Source organism: Passer domesticus, chromosome W (genome assembly GCF_036417665.1).
Source record: "Passer domesticus isolate bPasDom1 chromosome W, bPasDom1.hap1, whole genome shotgun sequence".
In the NCBI taxonomy this organism is placed as follows: domain Eukaryota; kingdom Metazoa; phylum Chordata; class Aves; order Passeriformes; family Passeridae; genus Passer; species Passer domesticus.
In genome coordinates, this window is record NC_087511.1 from 17,423,740 (window position 1) to 17,451,639 (window position 27,900).

The following is a 27,900-nucleotide window of genomic DNA, read 5'->3' on the forward strand; positions in this document are numbered from 1 at the left end:
TTTTTCCTTGGGAACAGAGGGTCTTCACACAAGATCATAAAATGAAAATGAATCAAATCAGTCAGTCTGTTTTAAACCAAGTCTTATTCTGCTGTTAATCTTTTCTTGACTTTGGAGCTACGGTCTAATTTGGTTTAGTCTCTATAAAGTTTAGAAGTAATTGATTAAAAATTTGTTAGTTGTATTGATAATTGCAGAACATTAACTTCAGTGTATTTTATATGTGGACATACAGATTTTCAGATGATAATTACCACTGTGCAATATTCTATTTTAAAACTATCTTTCTATTTCCAATAGGTTTCAGGAGGAGAAGATGAAATTCAACAGCTGCAAAAGGCTTTGCTAGATTATCTGGATGAGAACACAGAAACTGATGCATCATTAGTGGTAAATTTCAGCTTTCTGATGTCAAATATATATAAAAATAATTTTAGTAACATGCACTGAATAAAACTATTTTTCTTCATGCATGTTAAAGATTCGATTAAATTGTCACCCTAATGTATAATGTTGATTGTGTTTTCTGAAATATGGTTGATGCACTGAACTCACTTAATCTCATATATCTGTTAATTTCCCTCTTCTACATCTGTTGTTTTGGTTTTTGTATATCCTGCTGTATTTCTCCAGTTTTCTCGGAAGTTTTATATAGCTCAGTGGTTCCGTGATACAACTATGGAGACAGAGAAAGCAATTAAATCTCAGAAGGATGAGGACTCATCTGAAGGAACTCATCATGCAAAAGATGTTGAGACCACGGGGCAGATCATGCATAGAGCGGAAGGTCGCAAAACATTTCTTCGCAGCATCATTAAAACTGCTCCATCTCAGTTCAGTACATTAAAGTACGTTTGAGCACCAGTGCTTTATTAACCATGCATTTGACATTTTTAATAATTTTTTATAAACATGTCCTAATTAAAACTTTGAATTTGTTGCAGGATGAATTCTGATACTGTGGACTATGAAGATGCATGTTTGATTGTTCGCTACTTGGCCTCTATGAGGCCATTTGCCCAGAGCTTTGATATTTATTTGACACAGGTAAACTGTGCTGGAAGTCTTAGTACACTGAAATCAGTTGGTTTCTGATTCCAAACACTTTTGTGGGAGTGTGCCATATCTGTTCATTGTTCAGCATGGGTATTTAACAGGCCACAATAACACCATGTGCTTTCTGTATTAATGACATAAGTGCTTATATTTCTTTTTCTTGCATACATTTTATATGTCGTATTGTACATGCATTATTTTAGTTGTTAATGGATGTAGATGGCAAAATCAATATCATAGATGTACACAGTAAAAAAATAATTGCAAAGTGTTGAAATCTCTTACAGTTTCTGCCAGACGCATGCTCATCTGGTGATATTAACTCATTAAATTGATCTTAATTTGAAAATACCAGCCAGATAAGCTACTTGCTTGCAGTGCATGTTACTGTCACTTTGGAAGCTGTTTAACCAGTGTGTTTTCTTTCCTTTTTCTGGGAGAAGAGCACTAACATGTTGTCATGGCAACATATTTGGACTCTGGTACTGGTTTGGTTTAGCTTAGTTTAGGTTCTGTTACTTACAGTGATCTGCATATAGAGCCATTCTTAAAAGGATAGTGCCCAAGTCCACTTCTTCCATTGAAAGAACCATGATGAAAGGCACAAGTGAATAGCAAAAGTAGAGTTTAAAATGAAGGGATTTCTTATTTTAGTTACTTCATTTGCACGTTATTCTGCTGAATTGTTGCCTGTTAAACAGTTTGCTACCTTCCCAAAGCAAATCTTTGTTTTTGTTCTTTTATTAGATTCTGCGTGTACTTGGTGAAAATGCAATTGCTGTTCGAACAAAAGCCATGAAGTGTCTGTCTGAGGTTGTTGCTGTAGACCCCAGTATTCTAGCCAGGGTAAAAAAAATCTGAAATATCCATCATGTATATGCATTTTTCTGTCACACTTAAAAGAAATCTTTAATTCTTATTTTGGATTTGTGTTTTATTTGTTCCTTTTTAGCTGGATATGCAACGAGGAGTTCATGGGCGGCTAATGGATAACTCCACTAGTGTAAGAGAAGCAGCTGTGGAGCTTCTTGGCCGATTTGTACTCTGTCGTCCTCAGCTTGCTGAGCAGTATTATGATATGCTGATTGAAAGAATATTGGTACGGTGGCTTATTTATGATGTGTCATTGGAAAATTTGTTTTCAACTGAGTTTAGACGGTTAATAATATGGAATGATGATTCCAAGAGTATGTGCTATGTATATTATTATTGTAATGGGGAGCATCATGATTTAAGACCAACCTTCTAAAATGCATTGCTTTTCAGTGAGGCTTTGTTACATTGTTGTGGTTTCACCCCAGCCAGCAGCCAAGCCCCACACAATCGCTCGCTCACAACCCCACCATCAGGACTGGGAAGAGAATCAGAAGAGTAAAAGCCAGAAAACTCCTGGGTTGGGAGAATGTCAGTTTAACAAGGAAAGCAAAAGCCGTTCACACAAGCAAAGTAAAACAAGAAATTCATTGAGCCCTTCCCAAGGGCAGGCAGGTGTTCAGCCACCTCCAGGAGAGCAGGGCCCCATCCTGTGGAACGGTGACTTGGGAAGACGAACACCATCACTCCAAATGTCCCCCCCTTCCTCCTTCTTCCCCCCACTTTACGTACTGAGCATGATGTCCTATGGTCTGGAATATTCCTTGTGTCAGTTGGGGTCACCTGTCCAGGCTGTGTCCCCTCACAACCTTCCATGCACCCCCAGCTCCCTCCCCAGCATACAAGGAGCAGAAAAGGCCTTGGCTCTGTGCAAGCTCAGCAATAACAAAAACAACTCTGTATTATCAACTCTGTGTTCAACACAGACCCCAACACAGACCAATGCCAGCCTCTGGGAAGGAAATTAACTCTACCCCAGCCAGAACCAGCATATACATCAATAAGTAAATATATATAGAAAGTTGTACTGCGACAGAACCGGAATTATATTCCTTTTCATTCCTTTATTGAGACACAGATTAAATGAAATGAGGAATTTTACCACATCTCTGAAGTCTCAGATATGGGTTAACTCAGATCAGTTCAGCACTGTGGATGATGAAAAGAGTCTATAACACAGTCATTTAAAGTTGTCATTTGTAATCCAAAAGAAAGTAAAAGATAAAACTACCTTGGTTTTTTATGCTATGTTTTAGTGCTTTAAAAGGCTTTTTATTAGAGTTGTTTATAAAAAGTGGGTTTTGCCTGGATGATCAGTTAAAATACAGTGTTAATTTAACTTTAAGATAACACTAGCTTTTAGCATTCATGTTAGGTTTTTAGTCAAATACTACTCATTTGCTATAGTTACATGATAAAACATCTTTTTAAAGTGTTTTGGAAATGTCTGTATGAGCACACATAAAGGCGCTCATCCTGGAATTTAGATTCAACATATTTTGAATTAAGTAATATGAAATTAAGCTGTTCATCCTTTTCCTTAGATTAAGCCTAGGAAAATGGAAAATATTTGCTGCACATATCATCCATAAGCTTTATTCAAAGGATTTTGAAGTATTACATAAGCAGTTCAGAAATAGTAGCTAAAGCATCAGCGCATCTAGCTTGTAAGATCTTGAATTAAGAAGTTGCATTATACATTTGCAACATCATGAGTTCCTAATTGGGATGATATAAATGGAGGAAGTGTTTCAATGTTTTGAGGACTCAGCCCAAACCTTTAGAACTGTTGCAAATAAAGTTATGCTGACCTTTCGTATAAATATGCTCCAGAATATTTTAGCCGTGTTTTCTGAATGCATTTTTCAGGTCAGATTGTGTCATCTTCAAATATAATTTATATAATACATTATTAATATGTCTGATTTATTTTCAAGAGCATAATGTTTTTCTCCTCACAGGATACGGGTATCAGTGTCAGAAAAAGAGTCATAAAGATACTTAGGGATATCTGCATTGAACAACCAACATTTCCCAAAATTACTGAGATGTGTGTAAAAATGATTCGGAGAGTCAATGATGAAGAAGGCATTAAGGTAGAATGAAACATATCCTTCGGGATTTAAATTATCATAACTGGTTTCTATATTTTGATGCAAAAGTAATAAAAAAAGTATTTCATTGCTCCTTTGTAATTTTTTATTTTTATTTATTTTTAATTTTTGAGAGCAAATATCTTTCTACATTGCTGTCTGACTTGGTTTTCTTTTTTCTATTTTCTTCAAGTTCTTGCTGACAATCAAAGGATTTTAAAAAGTTGTTATCTAGAGTTTTGGGGTTTTTTTCTCTTTGCAAGTATTGCCTCTGATACTTCTCTTTTCTAAGAAGTAAAATTAGTATATAATTCCTTTCTGAAAACAAAATAAACTTTGTCAAAATTAAGTACTTGATGTTACTATATACCAGATTTATAAGTTCTGCATATAAAAAATATGAAGTATTAATCTGTGAAAATTTTGCATTAATTCTGAATGTTTAATGGATCAGTTATTCCCCCTAAAATGTTGCTTATGTCATCATATTCTTATCTTTGTGTGATGTATATGCAGAAGGGTAAAAACCTAAGATTATGTGTTGAATCATAAACCTGACACTGATGGTTTTTGTTTGATTTGGCAAAAGTTATTTTAAAATTGTTGGGTAATTAAGAATGCACCTGTAATAATTTTGTATCACACTTTCAGTGGGATTTGAAGTCTGGAACTTTAAAGCTGCAACATATAATTTTACCACTTGAGATATGTTAATGCCAAGTGGCTTTCAGGGCAGACTTAATCAAGAAGTAGATGAACAGCTGGATCTAAGGTGCTGCTAGGAAAGGAGGATGACCTTTCCCTTGCCTTTCCAACAACCTCATAAAGATGAAGGCAGTACCTGCAATGTGTTTTTTTAAGTCTTCATAGATGGGGAATGCTTCCTACAAGCATATGCTTTATAAGTAATTTGGGAATAGTTCACTTTCATTCTGTTCCATCTTTTCCTCTATACAAAAACATTGTAAGGGAACCAACTTCCTGTGTTTGGGTAGAGAGACTTGACTTGTCTCTCTTCTTTGCCTTGTCACAGCTGTTCTGAAAATGCCAAAGTAATCTACAAGTGCTGCTAATTCTGCTGTAGAAATTGTAGTCTTGTGTTCAGTTGTCAGTTTCTCAGGCCTACTATGCTTTCCTGAGTAATGCAGATTAGTGCAAGGAAAATAGTAACTATTTAGTGTAGCATCACTTTCCAAGTGATCATTTTTGTGAAGCTTGCTTAGAGACCAGTATAACTGCTGTAATAGTAATCTGGGTCTATCTCAGATAACATTCTCTACAACAGTATAATGTAGGTTGAATAATTCCTTACGGAAGTGCACATATTGTAAAAAAAATATTGTATGGATGTATTAGTAATAATACCTATGTGCCAAGATAAAATTATTTATTTCTGCTAATTTTTTTCCTTCAGAAATTAGTAAATGAGACATTCCAGAAGCTCTGGTTCACTCCAACTCTACATCATGACAAAGAAGCAATGACTAGGAAAATACTAAACATCACTGATGTGGTATGTTAAACAAATTTTAATTAAGTTGCATGTAAAATTCCATTATGTTTTTAGTATCTTTGGAATATTATCTGTAGTATTTTAGAAATACACAAGTAATTTAATTAGCAGATTAATTTCTTTATATGTCTCCTGACATAGAATATATGCTAGAATTATTAATCTGATGGAACAGGCTATAAGAAACTTTAAATGCTCACTAATCTGTTGGCAGTGATAACGGAGACCACATTATATTCAGGTTGTGGAAAGTACTTGTTCAGTTAAAACACCACGAGTTTCTGTTATATTGAACATTTTCCAGGAAATGCTAGTAGCAGCATATAATTAAGCCTAACTAAGAAGTTGTCTCTTAAAAGAAAAATTTCTGCAATTGATAGCATTTCTTTTGAAAGGTTATCAAGCTGTTTCAACAAATGCAAGGTCATGTTCTCACCCAGGGTAAACTAGTATTTGCATAATGTTATCTACTTTTTAGGAGAAGCAAATTAAATTGTGTCACAAAAATCTGTTTCAAATAAAACGCTTTTACATTTGTAGTGAAAACGTATTGGTAAAGCCACTGTACCGAAAAGGTATTTTAATATCAATTATACCAACATGTAAATATCAAATAAAAGTACTCTCCTCATTACTTAAAAATATTTGTTTAAACTGCTTTTTAATATTTTTACTAAATTGTAGTGTACTGTACATTTTTCCAGAATGACCAGTCAATTTATTTGACTTCAGTTTAATTCTCAGTTCTCCTGCCAATTCTTTTTTGGAACATCTCTGAGCTGTTCCTGACACATGATACCAGTGAAGGCTTAGTTTGTTTATATAAAAATATGTACATGCATATATATATATATATACACACATGTTCATTTTTAATACGTCAGACTTGTATTTGTGCTTTAATCTGTACAAAATGTTGTTCTACGAACCCAAAATTTGGTTGTCATTAGAGGTAGCAATCTCCAGTAAAATGTGTAGGCCTTGTGTTGTATGGGATACAAATTCTGAGATCACTTAAATGGTGAGAACTCTTTTTCAAATGCAGGAAAATGTTTCTGGTCTCCAAAGATATCGTACTGAATATTTATGAAAATATATCTGTGCATGTTTACTGATCTTTTAAGATGGCATCTGTATTGAAGTAATTTTTATTCAGATGCCTTTTTTAACCAGTTTATTCTCAAAACTGCTTTTAGGTTGCAGCTTGTAGAGATACAGGCTATGATTGGTTTGAACAGCTTCTTCAAAATGTAAGTAATGAATTTTGAATGTATGGCACATTGTAAGAATTTTTAAATTTGTTTTGGTACTAAAACATATTGAAGGGAGACTGCAAGACCAGTCCTTTACAGTAAACAAATTCAATCCATGCCCTTTAAACATCTGACCTTTCGCTAATTCTCCATTGGTGTAACTTTTATGGAGAAGTTAAATGTTTTTGTAGTGCAAAATCCTTGTGTACCTGTAGTAATTGTTATAAAACCAGTACATATCCAATGTAAATGAATGCACCCTGAATACTAAATAATTTTCTGCTATAGCTGTTGAAGTCAGAAGAAGATGCCTCATATAAACCTGTGAAGAAAGCCTGTACTCAACTTGTTGACAATTTGGTTGAGCACATTCTTAAATATGAGGAATCCTTGTCAGGTAATAGTGTTTACAACCCAGTAGCTTCTTTTAATTTTATGATACTGTAACAGTGGTGGTTCAAATTACTATTGTGTAAAGTTACTGTTACAGAATTCCTATTACAAAACTGATGGTAATGAGTTATTGCATTTATTTTGATTGAGAACCTTTGAGCACTGTGTAATAATAAAGCTTCCCTAATTTTCTCTACCTAATCGCAATAACAGAGCTAATTTTAAAATAACTTGTTCAAACTTTTAGATCACTAAAAACAAAACAAATGTGTCAAGCTTTATTTGTATTAATATGTTCTACAGTTGTAATAGGAATCATTGGCTAGGTCAGTGTTCTGTATATAGTAATTAGGTTAAAAACTAGTGATATCTTTGAAGCATCTTTGCTTATTTTACATATATTGTGATCACATACAAATGTTAGCACATTATGTTCTCATCTCTAATCTAATAAGAATATTTTGTATTGATCTTGAAAGATATGTTATGAAAGAGATTCATATGATGCTTTCTTTGGCTATATGATTTTCATTGCTCAAACATTACTTTGTGCATTTTCTAATTTTTTTGCAGATTCTGACAACAAAGGTGTGAATTCTGGTCGCTTGGTTGCTTGCATAACCACTTTGTTCTTATTCAGCAAAATCAGGCCCCAGCTAATGGTCAAACATGCCATGACCATGCAGCCATACCTGACCACTAAATGTAGTGTAAGTAGAGAAAATTAGAAAATCAGTCTTTTTTTTTTCCCAGATAATTAAGCATGGAAATTAATGGCTGACTTGTATGCTTGATGAAATTGAAGGTAGGAAAAGAGAAATAAAAATTATGTTTCTATGATTCATGATCATATCTTCTAAAGATATTAGGTCCTTTTATGATCTCTATAGCTTCCAGCATGCTGTTCCTCACCCTCTGCCTTCACATTTTACACTCGAATGAACTGAAACCTGTGCTTCTTTCCCTTAAAGACTAAAACACAGTTTTCCACCTGTTATGAAATAATTTCTTTCAATTGTTTTATTTTATAGTCACAGTTTTAAAAGTAGTTAAGATTTAATAAATTAATCTTAAGACTAAAGGTATGGTTCCATAAGATAGAGTGATCTAACATATAGCATAAATATTAGAAGGAAAATGTCCTGCTCTATCCTCTTCAGCAATTTACCTCTTTACCCTAGCTCTGGTGGTTTTGTATTTCTCTGTAAGACAGTTTAGCTCACAGAAATGATAGAGAGCTACAGTGCTGAATCCCCCCAGTCTGGGAAAATGGTCCCCTCCTCTGAAACACTGCATTGCTGTCTCCATTTTGATTAGCACAGTTGGCTCAGTGAAAGTTGTGATGAACCCATCATCTGGCAGGAGCAGAGGAGGATCATGCAGCCATGGCTCAGGGAAGAGCTTGACTGAGTGGGGGGGGCAGCAATCCATTACCTTAGGTCAGCTGCCCAGGGAAGAGCAGGCCTGAGAATGCTTGTTAACAGCTTAGCTTGCAGGTATAGCCTAGAATTTTACAGTTTCAGCCCTAGAGCATTCTTTAGGCATACCTACAACAGACATAGAGCTGCTTCTGATCAAACAGTATAGGAAAAGATTATCTGATTATTTACTTGCTGCCAATACCTGTTGCCAGGTGTTGTGCATTCTCTACTGTGCATGTGTCAGGAAGAGTTCCTAAATTTGTTTTAGGACTCCAAAAAATTTTCATGACCAAAAGTTTTCAGGTCTGTCACAGCCTTGATGACAGGTGAATTCTGCTTCTATCGATTTTTTTAACAGAAGTTCTGTATAAAACAAGAACTTGCTTTCAAAATAATATGTAACTTAAAAGCAGATGTAAACTAGATATTATTTTAAATCTTTACCAAATAAATAACTTGCATAAGATACATAATTGTATCATACTATTATGTAATTGTATTATATTAATAGGTATTATATATGTATTGCATAATACATATTAATAATACTTAGAGGTAACACAGCCAGAAATGTTAAATGCTATAAATGCTGTTGTTTCAGACCCAGAATGATTTCATGGTGATCTGCAATGTTGCAAAAATCTTAGAACTTGTAGTGCCACTAATGGAACACCCAAGTGAGACATTTCTTGCCACTATTGAGGAAGACCTCATGAAACTCATCATCAAATATGGCATGACAGTAAGCTTTTAATTGCTACTATTTGGTTAATTCCATTTCACATTGTGAAATACATAATTTTGGTTTAAATAAAGTCCGTCTTCATTATAAAGATAACTTTTGAGCCATTAAATATCAATGTTCTTGGTTTACTTGTGTTTGTATCTGTTGTTGCTATATTTTAACAATTATAAGTTTGGGCATGTTTTCAGAGCAGTCTAGGAGATGGACATTACATCTGTTAGATAGTTACTTTTAGTTCTACATACCTTTTCCCTGCATAACATCACAAAAGTCTCAGGTTTAAATTCTAAATATATAATTCATTTGTTCTTTCTTGCACCTAGGTTGTTCAGCATTGTGTGAGCTGTCTTGGGGCTGTTGTGAACAAGGTCACTCAGAACTATAAATTTGTGTGGGCCTGTTTTAATAGATACTATGGTAAGTAAAATCACAACATGTACATGTCACTCTTCAGTTTCGCCTACAAGTCTTATTTTAGGGGTACACCATGATTAAATACTGTGATCAAAACTTTTATCTTACTGTAGGTGCACTTTCAAAATTAAAAAGTCAACACCAAGAAGACGCCAATAGTACAATACTTACTGCCAATAAACCAGCACTCCTTAGATCACTTTTCACTGTTGGAGCACTGTGTCGGCATTTTGATTTTGATCAGGAAGATTTTAAGGGCAACAGTAAGGTAAAATAACTTGTATTTATTCTCCACGTCTTGTGTATATTGAATGCTCCACTTCAATTTGAGAACACAGTATTCCTAGGCCCTCAAAGCTATGCATCTCTTCATAATACATATGATATCATTTTCTGGGTTGTAAATACACGGTTTTGCAAAGACAGTGCAGTAAGATTGTGTTTCTCCATTTTGATATATATGGTTGTTTTAAGAGATAGAAAATATCTGTTTCATCTTCAAATAACTATTATTTGTGTTTTCATTTCCTCAGGTTAACATTAAGGATAAAGTACTTGAACTGCTGATGTATTTTACAAAGCATTCAGATGAAGAAGTACAGACAAAAGCCATTATTGGCCTTGGTAAGAAATATTAATAGTTTTTATTATTCTGCTCTAGTAAAAATCCATGCATTTATTTGTGTAGTGGCAGGGAAGTTTGTTTAAAATCAAAGTTCACCACATGTTTTATTTGAGACCTGGCTATAGAAATGTAGTCAAAGGGATACTTGGAAGTTGCATACTTCTGCTGCAGAGTGGATGCTTTTGACAGTGAATACCTTTCTGATGTATGACCAAGTCTTAAAAAGCGTCAAGTTTCCAAAGTAAATGGAGATGAGGGTTTTTTCCCACATACAAATATGTTGTAACTCCAAATATTGTTTTTCAGTCCTCAAGGTATGGTTAAAGAATAACTAGGAAAAATGATGGAAAAACTTTGAGAATTTTAAGTGTAGGGGCAGAAATTCCACAGAAATTGAGGGAACACTGGCAGTTTATACCAACTGAGAGATGCTCTGTGAAATTTCATGAGGCATTGAGATGATGCCATAGTCTAAATATTGCAGCTTATTTTGGGTTTTTGGTAGTATTTCAATTTTAAATAGATTATTTGTCTGAAGGCATCAGTATAGTATCTCAGTGACTTGCAGTAATGCATGAACTGCCAATGAGTGATTTGTATCATGTTCATCCTCTGCTCAAGGAGCAAAACTACATGTAAGAGCATCTTGTTTGGACAGATAGGCCTTGGTTTCTGGAAGAGTTCAGTTCATGGTTATGGCTTAGTCTAAAGAAAGTTGTCTCCCATGTGTGTGAGCTTGCATTATATGGTTTAACTGTGTATAAGAATTTTCCTCCTTATGCTGCTGTTTAGGTGGCTTTTTAGATATCCTGGTACAGTTCAGGCTAGGGAGGACTGAGGATAAGGATTGAGACTGAATCTTGATTTGATATTCTGTGAGGAAACCATTGCAGACAGCTGAGTGGGATTAATGGCTTTAAGTTGCCTCTGTTGCAGGAACAGTGCTATAGTGCTAACAACTAGCTGGAGGTTTTTCTAGGCATTGTATCAAGATGCACAACACTTACTGTAGTCCTTTCTAATTTAATTGTTCTATACAAAATATTGCACATGTTATAGGGGCTGCCTTCCTAACCGTAGACATGATTGCTTTACTCATGGAGGCTGAGTGTTGTATTCATCAGAAATGTTCCTGAATTACAGACTGAACTGTGATCAGTTTGGGGAAGAGGCGAAAACAGGAGTGACTATCAGTAGGCATGCCTCAGATTTTTTTATTCTTTTTTCTCTGCCTGTAAACATGTCAGTCTTTATCTTAATTAAACCTCAGACAACTGTTTTCAGTGATATATTAGTCTCATCTAAGTACTGGTTCCACTTTGAAGGTAGCTGCTTGGGTGTACAGAGATGTAGTAGGCAGTGCAAAGCTCTGTTTTACAGGCTGGTAGTATTGAGTCAAGTTGTCAAATACATTCAACATTTATGTGCAGCAATAAGGTGAAAATTACTAACAAGCTAATTCAAAATTTACACACACTGAAGACATCAAATGAAGAGTGTGTACTTTCCTTTTGGAAATTATTAGTGCATCCTTACAGTAAGGACACTCAACAGTTTTAACCTTTGCTTTGGGATGTGTCACTGCTGTTGAGAGATTGAGTTTAACCATAAGCGTTATGGTTATGCTTCTCTTCCAGATGTGTACTTGCAAGGCAGATTGAGGATAAAAAATTTTTGTTAGTATCTAACAGGAATTGTCTTACTCAGACAAGTTCAGTGCTTAACCTTAACAGAGTGAAAACAAAGGTATGAAGAGAAGTGATGTGAGAGCAGCCCTAAGATGTGAAGTCAGTCCTCAAATGAACACAGCAGTTGCCTTTTTTCATCCCCTATGACAAATTTTTATGCCAAGTAAAATTTCTTCCCTGCTTACAGGGGATGGAAAAATAATAATTTCCCTAAGAGTACTGGTGGTTTTAGATTCTTTTAAATAAGTGAATGAAAGAAAGGGAGTTATAGATTGTTACACATGCATGCAAGTGATTTCCATTTTCAAAATTAAACTTAAGAAATGGGTTGGACTTTCTCAGAGGTGGTCAAGTTATCAATATATACCTGTATAGAGTGGACAATTATACTGCCTACTTCAAAGAGGAGCATCATTCCTTTTTCTTTCACCTCTTTCCCCTCTATCTCCTCTGCCTTCTTTCCTTTTCCTGTTTTGAAATTGAAATGAGATCTTAAATGAACTTAGGTCTTGCCCTAGACTTAGCCTTTACCTACACTCTTTTCTGTGTGCAGAGAACCAGTTTTAAAAACCTGACTCAGTCTTCCCTTTGTTACACCCACTTTTATACATTGCTTTCACATAATTTTATTTGCTTTCATTTTTTCCCCCATTCTTCTTTTATGTTTATGTTTTCTGTGTGTTCATTCAGAGTCTTAGTTTCCTATGGTCGTGAAAAATGCACTTCATGTTTGCTTTTCTCACAGTCTTAAAAAAATTAATCAAGTAGTTAAATATAGTTTAAATTGGGAAGTTATGTTCCCATTACTGTTTTTTTATGATACTGGGTAAGAGTCTGTTGGCAGCACTCCTAAATCTACATATGTGATCTAAAATTATATATGCTGTTACCTATTTAGATCAAACTTTTTATGAAATAAAGACTTCCCTGGCTAAGAATAACCAGTTCTTTGTCAAGGGTAAGGCTGCAGCTAAAAGCAGTTCTATAGTGTGTATCTTCTAACAGATGTAGTCTTGGGAATGCTTCAGGTAATTTTCAAGACGTGACCTTAATATGTATATGAATAATAACAGTGAGAGGTCTAAATTTTATGTTATTGTGTTTGCTATATTTTTTCTTTTAAGATTTTATTGTTTAAATACCCAGGATATTTAGCATTTTTTCCACATTTTCTCTGTCTCCATATGAATAACTCTTCATAGCTTCAGCACAATGTTTTTCTCCAAATGTGTTAGAAAAACAATGAGTAATTTTTTAGCAATGTTCCTCCCTTGCTCTTGGGAGACTTCCTAGTCATTGAGATGCAGACCAGTACACTGGACATGCTTCCAGACCTATATAACTCTTAGTTCAACTGCCCTGGGTAGGGACCCCATCTTTATCTATCAGACAGATAATACAACTCCTTATAAACTTAGAATGGTGTCCATATGAAAAAGCAATATTTTTTGTTAGCACTACACTTGGGACGAGATAAATTTCATACCTCCATTTTGAAGAAAGACTTAAGAAGCAGAAATACAACTTCTAGTTAATAACATGGAATATTTCCTCTTTTCTTCCACCCTTAGGATTTGCATTTATACAACACCCAAGTTTAATGTTTGAACAGGAAGTGAAGACCCTGTATAACAGCATTCTTTCAGACAAGAACTGTTCAGTAAACTTAAAAATCCAGGTATTAAAAAACCTTCAGACCTACTTGCAGGAGGAGGATACACGTATGCAGCAGGCAGACAGAGACTGTAAGTGCTGAGTTCTTCTGTGCTGAGGCAGGCAAAATCTAACTTTCTTGCATACAATTACTATATACATGAACTGAGTAATTTAAGATTGTTATCTAATTATTAATATTGTACACAAGATATCTTAGAATAATTTTCAAAAATTCATTATGTGCATAGGTATATTAAGACATGTAGCTTATTATTTACTTTCAGGATGTATAAATCCTGAAAGCAATCCAGAATGCATAATTGCTGTAATGATACTATTAATACTTTTTATCAAAATATTCTCTAAGGTTAATTAGCAGATACAAAATAAGAAATTGTAAAAATTAAAACCTTTATTGAGGGATGAGACTTTAAATTTGTGTGACTTTAATTCTTTAATTATATTTGCTGTCAGACTGCTTTATGTTTCATGAGATCCCATTCTAATATGGTTGAAATGTCTTTGTATTATAAAGCTTAAAGATAAGTATGCATCAAATAATAGCAAAGTAAATGATTATACTGTGGTGAGTGTGCTATTGCTTCCATCCTTTTTACAGGGAAAAAAGTAGCAAAGCAGGAAGATCTGAAAGAAATGGGTGATATTTCCTCAGGGATGAGTAGTTCCATCATGCAGCTATATCTCAAACAGGTCCTTGAGGCTTTCTTTCATACCCAGTCCAGTGTACGCCACTTTGCTCTAAATGTCATTGCGCTCACATTAAACCAGGGTCTCATTCATCCTGTTCAGGTATGGTAACCTTTTATGATGTGGGGTTTTTTTTGGTCTTCAGGTTTCAGAGTTTTTTTATGCTTGCTAGATACATTTTTAGTTTTTCTCTTGCAGCTATGTTACAGTAATCTCTTATTGTAGAATGGGGCCTTTACAGAAAGCATATTTTGAAATTTAGATTCCAAATGATGTATTTTCTTGTCTTTGGATCAAGATCTAAAAGCCCAGCCAGTGCCTAAAGTGCATGTGCAAATGTACATTGGAGCATATTTCTGTTATGAATTACACGTGTATGCCAAGCTCTTTTCTTAATTCTTTATCCTGAAAACTGTGACAGCTTGTCTCCACCTCAATTCCCATGTCCTCCAAACATTATGGAATTCCAGAGTCAATGTCAGAACTTCAGTTATTATCACCATTATTCTTTGCTTACATAATATTTTTGTAATTATTTGTTTATAACACAACCATTGTGCATGTTCAGTCATAACTGGTGGTGTGTGGTTTGGGTTTTTTTAAATGGCATTTTTTGTAGTGTAAATTGACTTTAGAGTTTGAGAGAACTGGAAATACTACCTGAAACTTCACACAACTTCTATCATTTATAATGTCTTCGAGTCTCAATGGATATGAGTGACCAGTGTTGTCCCTCAGAGGTCTATATTTGGACCAGTGTTATTTAATATATTCATTAATGACACATACAAAGGGATTGACAGTACCCTCAGCAGGTTTGCAGATTACATGAAACTGAGTAGTGGAGGTGACAAACCTGAAGGACAGGGCTATCCAGAGGGACCTGGACAAGCTCAAGAAGTGGCCCATTGGAATTTCATGAGGTTTAACAAGACCAAGTGCTGGTGCTGCACCTTGGTCAGGCAATTCCCAGGATCAATCCAGGCTGAGGGACAAACAGATCAAAAGCAGCCCTGGGGAGAGAGACTTGGGGGTGCTGGTTGGTGAGAGGCTGAACATGCCCCATCCGTGTGCGCTGGCACCCCAAAACCCCCTGTGGGCTTGACTGATCCCACAGTGTGGGGAGCAGAGGAGGAGGGGATTCTGCCCCTCTGCTCTGGTGAGACCCCACCTGCAGTGCTGCCTCCAATTCTGGGGTCCCCAGCACAGAAAGGACATAGACCTGTTGGAGCAAGTCCAGAAGAGGCCACCAAGACGATTAGAGGGCAGGAGCACCTCTGCTATGAGGAAAGGCTGAGAGAATTGGGATTTTTCAGCCTGGAGAAGAGAAGCTTTGGGGTGACCTAACTGTGAACTTCCAGGACCTGAAGGGAGCCAACAAGAAAGATGGAGAGGGACTTTTTACAAGAGCATGTAGTAAAAGGATGAGGGGGAATGGCTTCAAACTCACAGGGAGTAGGATTAGATTAGATATTAGGAAGAAATTCTTCCCTATGAGGATGGTGAGGCCCTGGCACAGGTTGCCCAGAGAAGCTGTGGCTGCCCCATCCCTGGAAGCATTCAAGGCCAGTTTGAATGGGACTTGGAACAACCTGGTTTAGTGGAAGGTGCCCCTGCCCATGGCAGAGGGTTGGAACTACATGACCTTTAAGGTCCCTTCCAATCCAAACTATTCTATGATTCTGTGATAACACTGGTCTTTTGTGTATTTTGTACTATTTGCTTGAAAAAAGTAGTCAGGTAGTAAGTTGCATAAAGCTTCCTATTCTAGTTTCTGCAGTAGTCCGAATATAACATAAACAATACTGTAATAAAAGAGCAAAGAGTGAGAAAGACGAGATACAATGACTCTAAATAATAATTTCATTTGGCTTTTTTCAAGTGTGTGCCGTACTTAATTGCTATGGGCACAGATCCAGAGCCCTCTATGCGAAACAAAGCTGACCAGCAATTGGTGGAAATAGACAAAAAGTATGCTGGGTTCATTCACGTAAGTAATTTTTATTTATCATTTTACAAAATACTGTTACATTCTCTGGTGACTCAACACTTGGATAGGCCTCAGCTGCAGAAAAATAATATAAATAACAAATAAACAATAACTATAAGCAGTTGTAAAGAAGATCCCAACTCTTTCCCCTGTTTGGAGATTTCTGTTTGTAGAAATAGAAAGGATATAATAATTTGAAGCATCTCTTCCAGTCTAAAAATTCCTTTAATTTATAATCCACGGTAGTGTTTTCCTCACTGAATAGTATGTTAAGAGCATTTATTTGATGAGGTAAGGACAGCTGTTTCATAATGTTTAGCAATGATTTTCCTGTATTAAGAGAGAGCACTTTGTAAAAGTAGAGGTCAGTATATATGTATTAGAACTTTAAGACATCAATGCTTTATAAATTGTAATCTAAGCAGAAGGAACATAGGAAGATTTTAAGTACTGAGGGATCTTGCTGAAAGGAAAATCTGAGGGCTAAGTGAAGACTTGTGGAGTTGTGGCATGGTGACGATAGTTCTGCTAAAGATCTGAAATTGAGTTGCAGCACCCCTTCCTTATCTCAGAAGGCCTCAATCTTAGTTCAGTGTGTGTACTGCATTGTGGGACTTTATAAATCTAATAGTATTCCACTGAAATTTGAGCATTGCACTGTTCATGGCATCCGAAGAGATACCTAACTGAAGTCAGACCTCATCACAGTCTACAACTCCCTCGTGAGGGGAAGAAGAGGGGCAGACACTGATCTCTTTGTGACCAGTGACACGACTTGAGAGAACAGCTGGAGCTGTGTCAGGGGAGGTTTAGGTTGGATATCAGGAAAATATCCTTTACCCAGAGGCTGGTCAGGCACTGGAACAGGCTCCACTGGGAGCTAGTCACAGCACCAAGCCTGACAGAGTTCAAGAAGTATTTGGACAACACTCTTGGCACATGGTGTGATTCTTGGGGATAGTGCTGTGCATGGCCAGGAGTTGGACTCGATGATCCTTGTGAGTCCCTTCCAACTCACCATATGCTGTGATTCTGTGAATGAAGTGGTGATTGGCGGCCGTCTTGGCCACAGTGACCACTGAGCAATCAAGTTTAAAATCTCTGTTGCCAGGAGGGAAAGTGCCAGCAAAACCTCATCTCCAGTCATGAGGAAAGCAAACTTCAGGCTGCTCAGGGAAATATCAAGTAAGGTCCCCTGGGAAAATACTTTTGCAGGTGCTGGGTCCATCGGTGCTGCTCACTTTTTAAACATCTCCTAAGGGCACAGGAGCAGGCAATTCCCAGATGTCAAAAGTCAGGAAGGCAAGGCAGAAGGCCAGCTTGGCTGAACAGGAATCTTCTCTTGGAAATAAGGCAAAAAAGGAAGGTGTGTGCCCAGTGGAAGCAAGGTCAGGTGGTATGGGAAGAATACAGAGATGCTGTTCACAACTGTAGGGAGAAAATCTGTGGGGCCAAAGCTCAACTGGAGTTGGAGCTGGACAGTTGTGCTGGTTCTGGCTGGGGTAGAGTTAATTTCCTTCCCAGAGGCTGGCATTGGTCTGTGTTGGGGTCTGTGTTGAACACAGAGTTGATAATACAGAGTTGTTTTTGTTATTGCTGAGCTTGCACAGAGCCAAGGCCTTTTCTGCTCCTTGTATGCTGGGGAGGGAGCTGGGGGTGCATGGAAGGTTGTGAGGGGACACAGCCTGGACAGGTGACCCCAACTGACACAAGGAATATTCCAGACCATAGGACATCATGCTCAGTACGTAAAGTGGGGGGAAGAAGGAGGAAGGGGGGGACATTTGGAGTGATGGTGTTCGTCTTCCCAAGTCACCGTTCCACAGGATGGGGCCCTGCTCTCCTGGAGGTGGCTGAACACCTGCCTGCCCTTGGGAAGGGCTCAATGAATTTCTTGTTTTACTTTGCTTGTGTGAACGGCTTTTGCTTTCCTTGTTAAACTGACATTCTCTCAACCCATGAGTTTTCTGGCTTTTCTGATTATCCTTCCCATTCCACCAGGGTGGGGGTAGAGAGGGGGGTTGAGCAAGCAGCTGTGTGGTGCTTAGTTTCCACCTGGGCTTAAACCATGATTGTGGGGGACAATAAAAAGAGCCTTTTTAAATATGTCAGTAGTAAATGGCAGTGCAAAAATTACATCAGCCCATTCCATGATGAGAATGGCCACCTCACAAACAGGGACATGGATGAGACAGAGATGTTTAATGCTTTCTTTGCCTCTGTTTTCAACGCCAGTGACAGACCAAGTGGGTCCCAGTGCCCTGAGCTGGAGGACCATGACTGTGAGAATGATCAACTCCCAGTCAACCCTGAAAATGTGTGGGTTCTGCTGTTCCAGCTGGATCCCTATAAGTCTATGGGGCATGATGGGATTCATCCCAGGCTACTCAGAGCTACTGATGTGATTTCAAAACCTCTCTCAATGATTTATGAATGGTCTTGGGAATCTGGAGAGGTCCTAGCTGACTGGAAGCTGGGGAATGTTGTCTCGATTTCCATGGAGGCCTCCAGTCTCACTTGTCAGTCTTGCTTCAGTGCCTTGTAGAGTTATGGAGGAGATTATTCTGGGAGGTATTGAAAAACACCTGAAAGACAATGCAGTCATCAGTCACAGCCAGCACAGCTTCATAAGAGGAAAGTCCTGCTTATCAAACCTGATTTCCTTTTATGACAAGGTAACCCACCTGGTTGATCAAGGGAAGCCAGTTGATGTCATCTTTATGGATTTGAGCAAAGCTTTCAATACTGTCTCTCCCAGGATCCTTCTGGACAAAATGTCCAGCCCCCAGCTGCATAAACACTTCATGCGGTGGGTGAGCAACTGGCTCACGGGTGGGGCACCAAGAGTTATAGTGAATGGGGTGACATCAGACTGGTAGCCTGTCACTAGTGGGGTTCCACAGGGCTCTATCCTTGGCCCTGTGCTCTTCAACATCTTCATTAACGACCTGGACACAGGACTGGAAGGGATACTGAGCAAGATTGCAGACAATACAAAACTGGGAGGAACTGTTGACTCCACTGAAGGCTGGGAGGCCCTGCAGAGAGACTTCGAGCAATTAAAGGACTGGACAGTCACCAACCATATGAAGTTTAACAAGGGCAAGTGCCAGATTCTTCTCCTGGGATGGGGCAACTGTGGATGTACAGACTGGGGAAGGAGAGGCTGGAGAGCAGCTGTGGGAAGGGACCTGAGGGTCCTGGTCGATGACAAGTTGAATATGAGTCAGTGGTGACCTGGCAGCCAGGAGGGCCAACCATGTCCTGGGGTGCATCAGGCACAGCATCACCAGCAGGTCACAGGGGAGGGGATTGTCCCGCCCTGCACTGCACTGGGGCAGCCTCATCTTAAGTCCTGGGGGAAGTTTTGGGCACCACATGTAAGGATATAAAGCTATTAGAGACCATCCAAAGGAGGGCACAAGGATGGTGAAGGGCCTTGAGGGGAAGCCATATGAGGAGCAGCTAAGGGCACTTGGTCTGTTCAGCTGGAGGAGACTGAGGGGAGACCTCTTTGCAGTCTACAACTTCCTCATTAAGGGAAGAGGAGGGGCAAACACTGATCTCCCTTCTATGGTGACCGGTGACAGGACCTAAGGGAACAGCTGGAGCTGTGTCAGGGGAGGGTTAAGTTGGATAGTAGGAAAAGGTTCTTCACCCAGAGGGTGGTCAGGAACTGAACAGGCTTCCCAGAGCAGTGGTCATGGCCCCAACACTACCAGAGCTCAAGAACTGTTTGGACAAACTCTCAGGCACAGTGTGGGATTGTTGGAGTGTCCTGTGCTGGGCCGGGAGGTGGACTTTGATGATCCTTGTGAGTCTCTTCCAATTCAGGATATTCTATGAATCTATGATTCTTGAAAATTATTTAAATTTGGGTACCTGGCTGTAGTCGGTGAACAGATCATCTGTATGTTTCTAACATAGAAGCAGTTCACATTACATTTTGATCTCTACCACAAATTCTGTTTAAATCTGTATGCTTTCTCAAAAGGCAGTAGTGCACCTCAGTGTGTGTTTAAAAGTTAAACTTCAGATGAGGAACCACTTAAAGGGAAAAAAGATTAAAAAATAGCTAGAAGTTTCTGTTGTCAGGCATTTGTTTAATTTCCACTTTCAGTGTTACTGCTTGAAAGCAATGATTTAAATAAAAATAAGTACTTTTCCATTTCAGATGAAAGCCGTGGCTGGTATGAAGATGTCTTACCAGGTACAACAGGCAATCAATACCTGCCCACAGGATCCTGTGAGAGGTTTTAGACATGATGAGTCATCCAATGCATTGTGTTCACACCTATACTCCATGATTCGAGGGAACCGTCAACACAGACGAGCATTTCTAATTTCCTTACTCAACCTCTTTGATGATACTGCAGTAAGCACCATATTTCCTTCACTTATAAAGAAATAAAAATATACCATTGCAAGCTTAAATTCTCCTTTTGTAATATATTTTTCTTACATAATTACTGATAGCTTTATTTCCCTAAGGTACTTTGTTTTGCTTTATAATATCAGGTATTTGCCTAATAGAATGCATTACTCACTCTTGCATCTTTCAGTATCTTTCTGTACTGTTTAGGTTGTTTAGAAATAACGTATCTTTAGGTATGACTAAATTTTTCACATATATATATGTTGTTTAGAGTGCTTTTGGGGGGAATGTAGAATAAAATTTGTGATTTCTTTTCTTTTGTTTTAAACTGTTAGGAACACAGGATAAGTGTATAATAAGATATTTGTATGTATATTCATATGTACTTTTTTTTAACTTCCAGAAAACAGAGGTGAATATGCTCTTGTACATAGCAGACAATCTAGCCTGTTTTCCTTATCAAACACAGGAAGAGCCACTGTTTATAATGCATCATATAGACATTACACTATCAGTTTCTGGTAGCAACCTACTACAGTCATTTAAAGAGGTATGTGCATTTATATTTTAGTATATTTATTGTGGCAGCATAAGCTTCTATATAATTTGGTCAATTTTTCAGTGAATACAGTACCATTATTATGATATGGACCAGTATTGTTAGTTTGTAACTGGTAGTTAAAAAACAACCCTTTCTGTTCTGACCTGTATCTGGTAGACACTAGTTAAAAACTTTCCTTATATTGCTGCTTATGTTATTAAAAATTAATGACAATTTTGAGATATTAATATTAAATCTATATAATTCCCTAATATTTCTGAATTCATTTGAATTAATAATACTTGCATGCATCATTTTAATAACAAAATCCCATTTACTTTTTCTTTTGTTGTCAAGTAGCTGATGGCAGTGCCATGTGTGTCACCTAGGAGAATTTAAATACATTATTTATTGCAAGAAAAGAGTGTGCAGTATGTCTTTTCTTAAGGTAGCATATAAGAACCCAAATAATGGTATAGTATCTGTTGCTATAGCAATACACAATCTTGTAAGAAAAAGGCCTTTGTTTCTTGTGCTGTGTGCGGTTTTGGGATGCTTAGGACAGGAGAGACATGGAGCTCCTGGAGTGCGTCCAGCAGAGGCTGTGGGGATGATTAAGGGACTGGAGCACCTCTCTTATGAGGAAAGGCTGAGGGAGTTGGGGCTCTTCAGCCTCAAGAGGAGTCATCTGTCAGGGGACCTCATCCATGTCTGTCAGTGTCTGCAGGGAAGGGTCAGAGAATGGACCAGGCTCAGCTCAGTGGGGCCCAGCAATGGTACAAGAGGAATGGGCAGGAACTGATGCCCAGGAGGTTCCACCTGAACATGAGGAAGAACTTCTCTGTGCAGTGACCGAGCACTGGAACAGATTGCCCAGAGAGGGTGTGGAGTCTCCCTCGCTGGAGATATTCCAGACCCATCTGGAAACAATCTTGTGTCATGTGCTCTGGGATGACCCTACTGGAACAGGGAGGTGGAACCAGATGACCCACTGTGGTCACTTCCAACCTGACCCATTCTGTGATTCTTAAAGACTTCAGTGTCTTAATTTCCTGGACAACTTTAACAGTAGAAGGTCCAAACTGTCAGGAAACAAATCCATTTCTAGAATTTCCAATCTGACTAGTAAGTACAAGTCAGAGTTGATACCTGGAAAGAACACTGCTTTGAATTCTCACCCTACCAAAGTCAATTTTTAATTTGCCAGAAAAAGACAGCACATTCTTTAGTTGGGGGACCAGAATGTAGAGGATGAAATCCTGCTTGGGACATCTTAAGTTCTGTGTTATGAAAAAGCATACTATGTGCAGTAATAATGCAGGTATGAAATTCTGTAGCTCTACAAGTAATGGAACTGGATATTATTAATACTGTATATGCTGATTTGAGGGGCTCTCTGGTCAGCAGTGTAATTAGTCTCATAGGATTTTAACAGAGACAAGGATTAAAACCAGCTTGGACTAGTTTGTACCAATGTACATATGGAAATATATGTAACATGCAAAAATTATATTCAGGTGAAAAAAATGACATTTTCTTCCTGATTTATTGTATTTGGCTTTTACTTCATTTTACTGTCTCCGATAACAAACTTGAGCAGTCTTTTTAAGAATAACATGCCAGTGGAGTACTTCTTGCTTCAGTTCTTTCTGTAACCACCTTGCAAAAAAAGTGGACTTTGGATCAATTTTTCAGGGACCTTGAATTCAGCTTTTTTATGTCATAAATTATTTTAATCTTTGAATATAAAGTTATGAAAATCAAGTTATGAATTAATAACATTGTTCAGGGAATTTTTCCTAATTTAAGTAAATAAGTATTTTTTTAGAAATGTACATGACGCTACTTACCCTAATTTTGGAATGTCTGTTAACTTCTCTGTCTCACAGTCTATGGTGAAAGACAAAAAAAAGGAAAGAAAGCCTTCATCAGACGAGGAGACTGAGAGTGACAGTAACAGTGGTAGTGAGAGCAAAAGTGAGGAGGAAGCTTCTAAGCCTCGGAGGTTACGGAAACGAGTAAACTCTGATTCAGATTCTGATGAAGAAAATGATATAAATGCCGTGATGAAATGTTTACCAGAAAATTCAGCTCCTTTAATTGAATTTGCAAATGTCTCCCAAGGCATATTATTACTTTTGATGCTGAAACAGCATTTAAAGAACCTCTGTGGATTCTCTGATAGGTAAGGATATTTAGACAATAGGCCATCTTGTTATCTAGTGAGTTCTTTGTAAGGATTAAGTTTGGAAGAAGTTGGAGGGAGATGTATAGTTGATTGTTAATAATTGCAGTAGATTTGTATAAGAGAAAAACATAAATAGAATCGGTTGAATGTAATGAAACTGGCTTAGAAAAAATATTGATTTTATTTCTTACCAGGATGTCTATTATATACAGAATGGTTAAAATATAACTACTTCTATTGAATATTTTTAAAAGCTTTTCCTTGAAATTGTTTTGGAGTTTGCTTAAAAGCTTTCTTCCCTTTTGTTCTCTTTAAACAGTAAAATTCAGAAATATTCTCCATCTGAATCTGCAAAAGTGTATGATAAAGCTATAAACAGGAAGACAGGAGTACATTTCCATCCAAAACAAACTCTGGATTTTCTGCGGAGTGATATGGCTAATTCTCAGATCACTGAAGAAGTGAAGAGGAGTATAGTAAAACAGTACTTAGATGTAAGTAAAGTTGCTTTGCAGAAAATCTGAAATCCTTTCAAACTAGGTAACACAGTGTAAACTTGAAAGTAGATGCTGATGTGTTGGAAGAAGATTTCAAAATGTTATGTTTCTGGTGATGGGTATATGATAACTCACAATTTCCTTTCAGGATGTTTAGCAGTATTACCTTTCAAAGTATTCTAATAAATTTAAACACAATAAAATTAATTTCAACTGAAGGATATTTATCTTTGCAGAGTATTTTCTAATTTCTGGTATCCATCATGTATAACTCTACCATATAACTTGTTCACTTTATCCCTGACTGTTTCTGTCATAGGAACTGAGACTAGATCTAGTGTATTTACCCTTTTTTTTTTCTTTTTTCTTTTCCAATTCTTTAAAATATTAACTAGAGAAAACTTGCAATTTTGGAAACACAGGAAGAAAGCTTTTACATATCTACTAGAAAATGAAAGTAAAATGTTTGTAGAACAAAACACAAGCTGTTAAAGTTTGAAGTTTTCTGCCATTTGTTTTACATTGTTTCTTTAACTTTTCATTTGTTTTTTATTTAATGTAGTGTGATATGAATGTCCGGTTTTAAAGTTTGAATGGAAAGTGATCTGTTTTTTGGGGGGTTTATTTAATAGTTCAAGCTCCTTATGGAACATTTGGATCCTGATGAAGAGGAAGAAGATGGAGAGGTGTCAGCTAGCACAAATGCTCGGAACAAAGCAATTACCTCACTTCTTGGAGGAGGCAGCCCTAAAAACAATACAGCTGAGACAGAAGATGATGAAAGTGATGGGGAGGATAGAGGAGGAGGCACTTCAGGGGTGAGGCGGAGGAGGAGTCAACGTATTTCACAGCGTATTACGTAAAATTATTTTTATGTGATTATAAATGTCAGTCTATTATATTAAATGTACACCAAGTAATGTAATCAACATGAAAGAAAGCATTTTGTAGATAGAGATTCTCTACTTAACCATTTATACAAGTTTTGTAGAAAGTTTAACAGAAAAGACAATAAAAAAAACCACAAACTAGAAAATGAGATTTATCCCATATAAAAATTTATTAATTTTCCTTTGGAATGTACTGTGTGTTATCCTTTTTATTGTTGCCAAGTTTTTATGTAGCTTTATGATTCGTGTGTATATATAATTTTATATATCAATAAGAGGTAAAGACACGGGTACAAATTAAGAGTATGTGGTTTTACAAGGATATGTTAACCCCTTGGCGCTGGCGGTCGCGGTGCGTCTCATTGCCGGCAATGGAATGTGTGCCGGGGAATCCCAACTCCCGGCGTCAAGGGATTAAAAGCAATAAAAGCAATAATTTCACTAAAGTTCTTTTGTGTAACACTTGGTCTTTTTTCCCCCCAATGTTTTAGTCATTGAGAAGGTCAAAACGAAATTCAGACTCTACAGAGTTGGCAGCACAGATGAATGAAAGTGTTGATGTCATGGATGTCATCGCTATTTGCTGTCCAAAGTACAAAGACCGACCACAAATTGCAAGAGTAGTACAGAAAACCAGCAATGGCTTCAGTGTTCAGTGGATGGCAGGCTCCTACAGTGGCTCCTGGACTGAGGCTAAGCGCCGTGATGGCCGCAAACTGGTGCCTTGGGTAGACACTATTAAAGAGTCAGACATTATTTACAAAAAAATTGCTCTAACGAGTGCTAATAAGCTGACTAATAAAGTTGTTCAAAATTTACGATCGCTGTATGCTGCCAAGGATGGAACTTCCAGCTAATGAATTTGTACACACAGCCAAATTTACAGGAATTGAAATATCAGAAAAACTTGAGATATCAACTTTCTGGCAAAAAAAAAAAAATCAGTTAAATGAAGAGTAAGAATGGAATCTGGGACGCAAGAAAAAAGAAGGAAATATTTGGTAAACATTTATGTGGGAGCTTCCTTCGCTGTTGTGCAGCAGAAACTTCTCAGTTCATTTTTACTCCCACTGTATTATAGTTTAAAAAATTGTTTATACCTTGAAAAAAAACTTTCTGTTAAAAAAATAAACAAGTGAATGTTGGAAATTAGTCTGTTAATGTTCTTAATAAAGTGTTCTTGGAGTTTAACCTAGCAGCGGATGGCTTTCTTTAGCATAGCCCAGTTCCAGGGAAGCATTGTTTTTACAGGCTGTAAAGTGGCAGAATCTCCCGGATATATAATTTTTTCTGTTGAAGAAAAAAAAACAACGCATGCAGTATCTATGACCTATCTGCAGGAGAAGTTTTTGTAAATGTAGATTTTGATGTATTAGGTCACCCTGAAATAATACAAGAAAAGGGATCTCCAGCAAATCTGGTGGAATGAATACTGCAATAAATTTTTTTACTTCTCTTTGTTACTTGTCTGTTTCCATTTGAATTTCTTATTGTAAAGATCTTTTTAAATCCATTTATATTATTTTGCAGCCTTTTATGTAAAATTTACTGTACTAGTGGTTTTCAAAACATGACAAAATATTGTTTATACAGTTTTATAGGCTTACTGAATAATTGATAGCTTTTTATTTTTATCCCTTAAAGGGTGTAAACACAAGTTAACTCCAGGGGTTTATTGTATCCTGCAGTATTTAGTATTAACTATATTATTTAGCACTGTGCCAAACACATTTTCAAGAGTACATTTTGATATAAAAAGAAAATATAGTTTATTCCTTGTATGCTTCAATTTCTTTATAATGCTGTCTAAATGGTAATTTATGATAGTTTAAATTTGGGGAAAGCTGGCTATTTTGCTTGGGCTAACTGGCCATGTATGCATTTCTCTGGGTTAACATAGAGAGGCTTGTATCAAGAGAAGGTAGCTACCATTATCTGAGGAGTGAATGGGTACGAGTCTGGGTAATTATGCTACAATCCTTCACAAATGAAATTTTTCAAAAATGTTTGTATATTAGCCTATCTTTTTTACTAATTGAAATGTTTTCACATTTTGTAAATTGAAAAAGTACTGTTAAGCTTTGTTTTGACCACGTTGCCACAAGCCTTTCAAAAGCAGTTTGCCTTTCCAGAGAGTAACACAACCAGCAGATTTGCAAACAAAAAAAACTAAAGTGACTGAATTTTTTAGGGACATATAAACCCTGCTGTCTTTTCAAATATGTTTATCTAAAGCAGTTGTTCCTTATTAAGTAAATCTTTCTCTTATGTTTATTTTCTTTTATGAATTTAATATGTGGTAGGAGGCTGTTTTTATTAAACTAGCTTGCAGAATTCTAATACATTATTCTATTTGTGAGGAATAGTATCAGTATTCCAAAATATTCTCATGTACATAAAAAGCATTAAACCGAATTGATTAATAACTCCTCAGAATCTAGTTAGTAATTGTTCCCATGGGAAATGCCTTTTGACTGTTTCACCACTGGAATTTTTCTAAACAGAAATCTTTTCTGACCTTTTTGTTTTCACAGTTAATGGTGTTTTTTTGCCGTGCAAAAAGCCACATCTTATGCTAAAATGGGTGTTGTTAAAGTACGGAGAAGCAGAAAAAGCAGAAGTCACCCCTGCAGTTCTGGAAGCAGGACATTTTTGTACTAAACAATGAAATACTGTATTTCTCAGGGCTAGGAGTGGCTTTTATAGTGGGAGTTTGATACTTTGAGAATATGCCGCATGATATGTCACATTACTAGTAGAAAGAGTTAAAAATACTTCACAAGGAAACTACTGAATGATTAAGAAAAATAATTTCAAACAGATGCACTCTAAGATGAAGTTGTCACTAGTCTGTTAGACATTTCTGATGCTATTACAGAATCTTATTTTTAATAGGTAATACAGATGTTTCCTTGTTCATAAACAATTTGTTTCCTGGTCATGTGACTTTCCCAAAAGCAAAGAGTGGCTTTTTATTTCAA

At 36.9% G+C, this 27,900-nt stretch overlaps 1 protein-coding gene across 5 annotated transcripts in view; it reads left to right on the forward strand.

Annotated features, from left to right (window-relative positions):
- The window catches only part of LOC135289153 (nipped-B-like protein), a 171,166-nt gene extending 143,473 nt beyond the window's left edge, over nt 1–27,693 (forward strand). For 4 of the 5 annotated variants that reach the window (XM_064402560.1, XM_064402563.1, XM_064402561.1 and 1 more), the window contains 23 exons: nt 301–390; nt 634–848; nt 945–1,047; nt 1,804–1,902; nt 2,009–2,155; nt 3,891–4,025; nt 5,437–5,535; nt 6,732–6,785; nt 7,077–7,185; nt 7,755–7,891; nt 9,204–9,344; nt 9,671–9,764; nt 9,875–10,029; nt 10,295–10,385; nt 13,646–13,819; nt 14,350–14,540; nt 16,321–16,428; nt 20,603–20,803; nt 21,207–21,353; nt 23,234–23,529; nt 23,852–24,026; nt 24,662–24,847; nt 25,411–27,693. In XM_064402560.1, coding sequence (XP_064258630.1) covers nt 301–390; nt 634–848; nt 945–1,047; nt 1,804–1,902; nt 2,009–2,155; nt 3,891–4,025; nt 5,437–5,535; nt 6,732–6,785; nt 7,077–7,185; nt 7,755–7,891; nt 9,204–9,344; nt 9,671–9,764; nt 9,875–10,029; nt 10,295–10,385; nt 13,646–13,819; nt 14,350–14,540; nt 16,321–16,428; nt 20,603–20,803; nt 21,207–21,353; nt 23,234–23,529; nt 23,852–24,026; nt 24,662–24,847; nt 25,411–25,776 — 3,513 coding nt within the window. In that variant the 3' untranslated portion in view covers nt 25,777–27,693. Of the gene's footprint in view, nt 1–300; nt 391–633; nt 849–944; nt 1,048–1,803; nt 1,903–2,008; nt 2,156–3,890; nt 4,026–5,436; nt 5,536–6,731; nt 6,786–7,076; nt 7,186–7,754; nt 7,892–9,203; nt 9,345–9,670; nt 9,765–9,874; nt 10,030–10,294; nt 10,386–13,645; nt 13,820–14,349; nt 14,541–16,320; nt 16,429–20,602; nt 20,804–21,206; nt 21,354–23,233; nt 23,530–23,851; nt 24,027–24,661; nt 24,889–25,410 lie in introns of all 5 variants that reach the window. The other variant, XM_064402562.1, reaches the window with a different exon arrangement.
- Nucleotides 27,694–27,900: the final 207 nt, after the last annotated feature.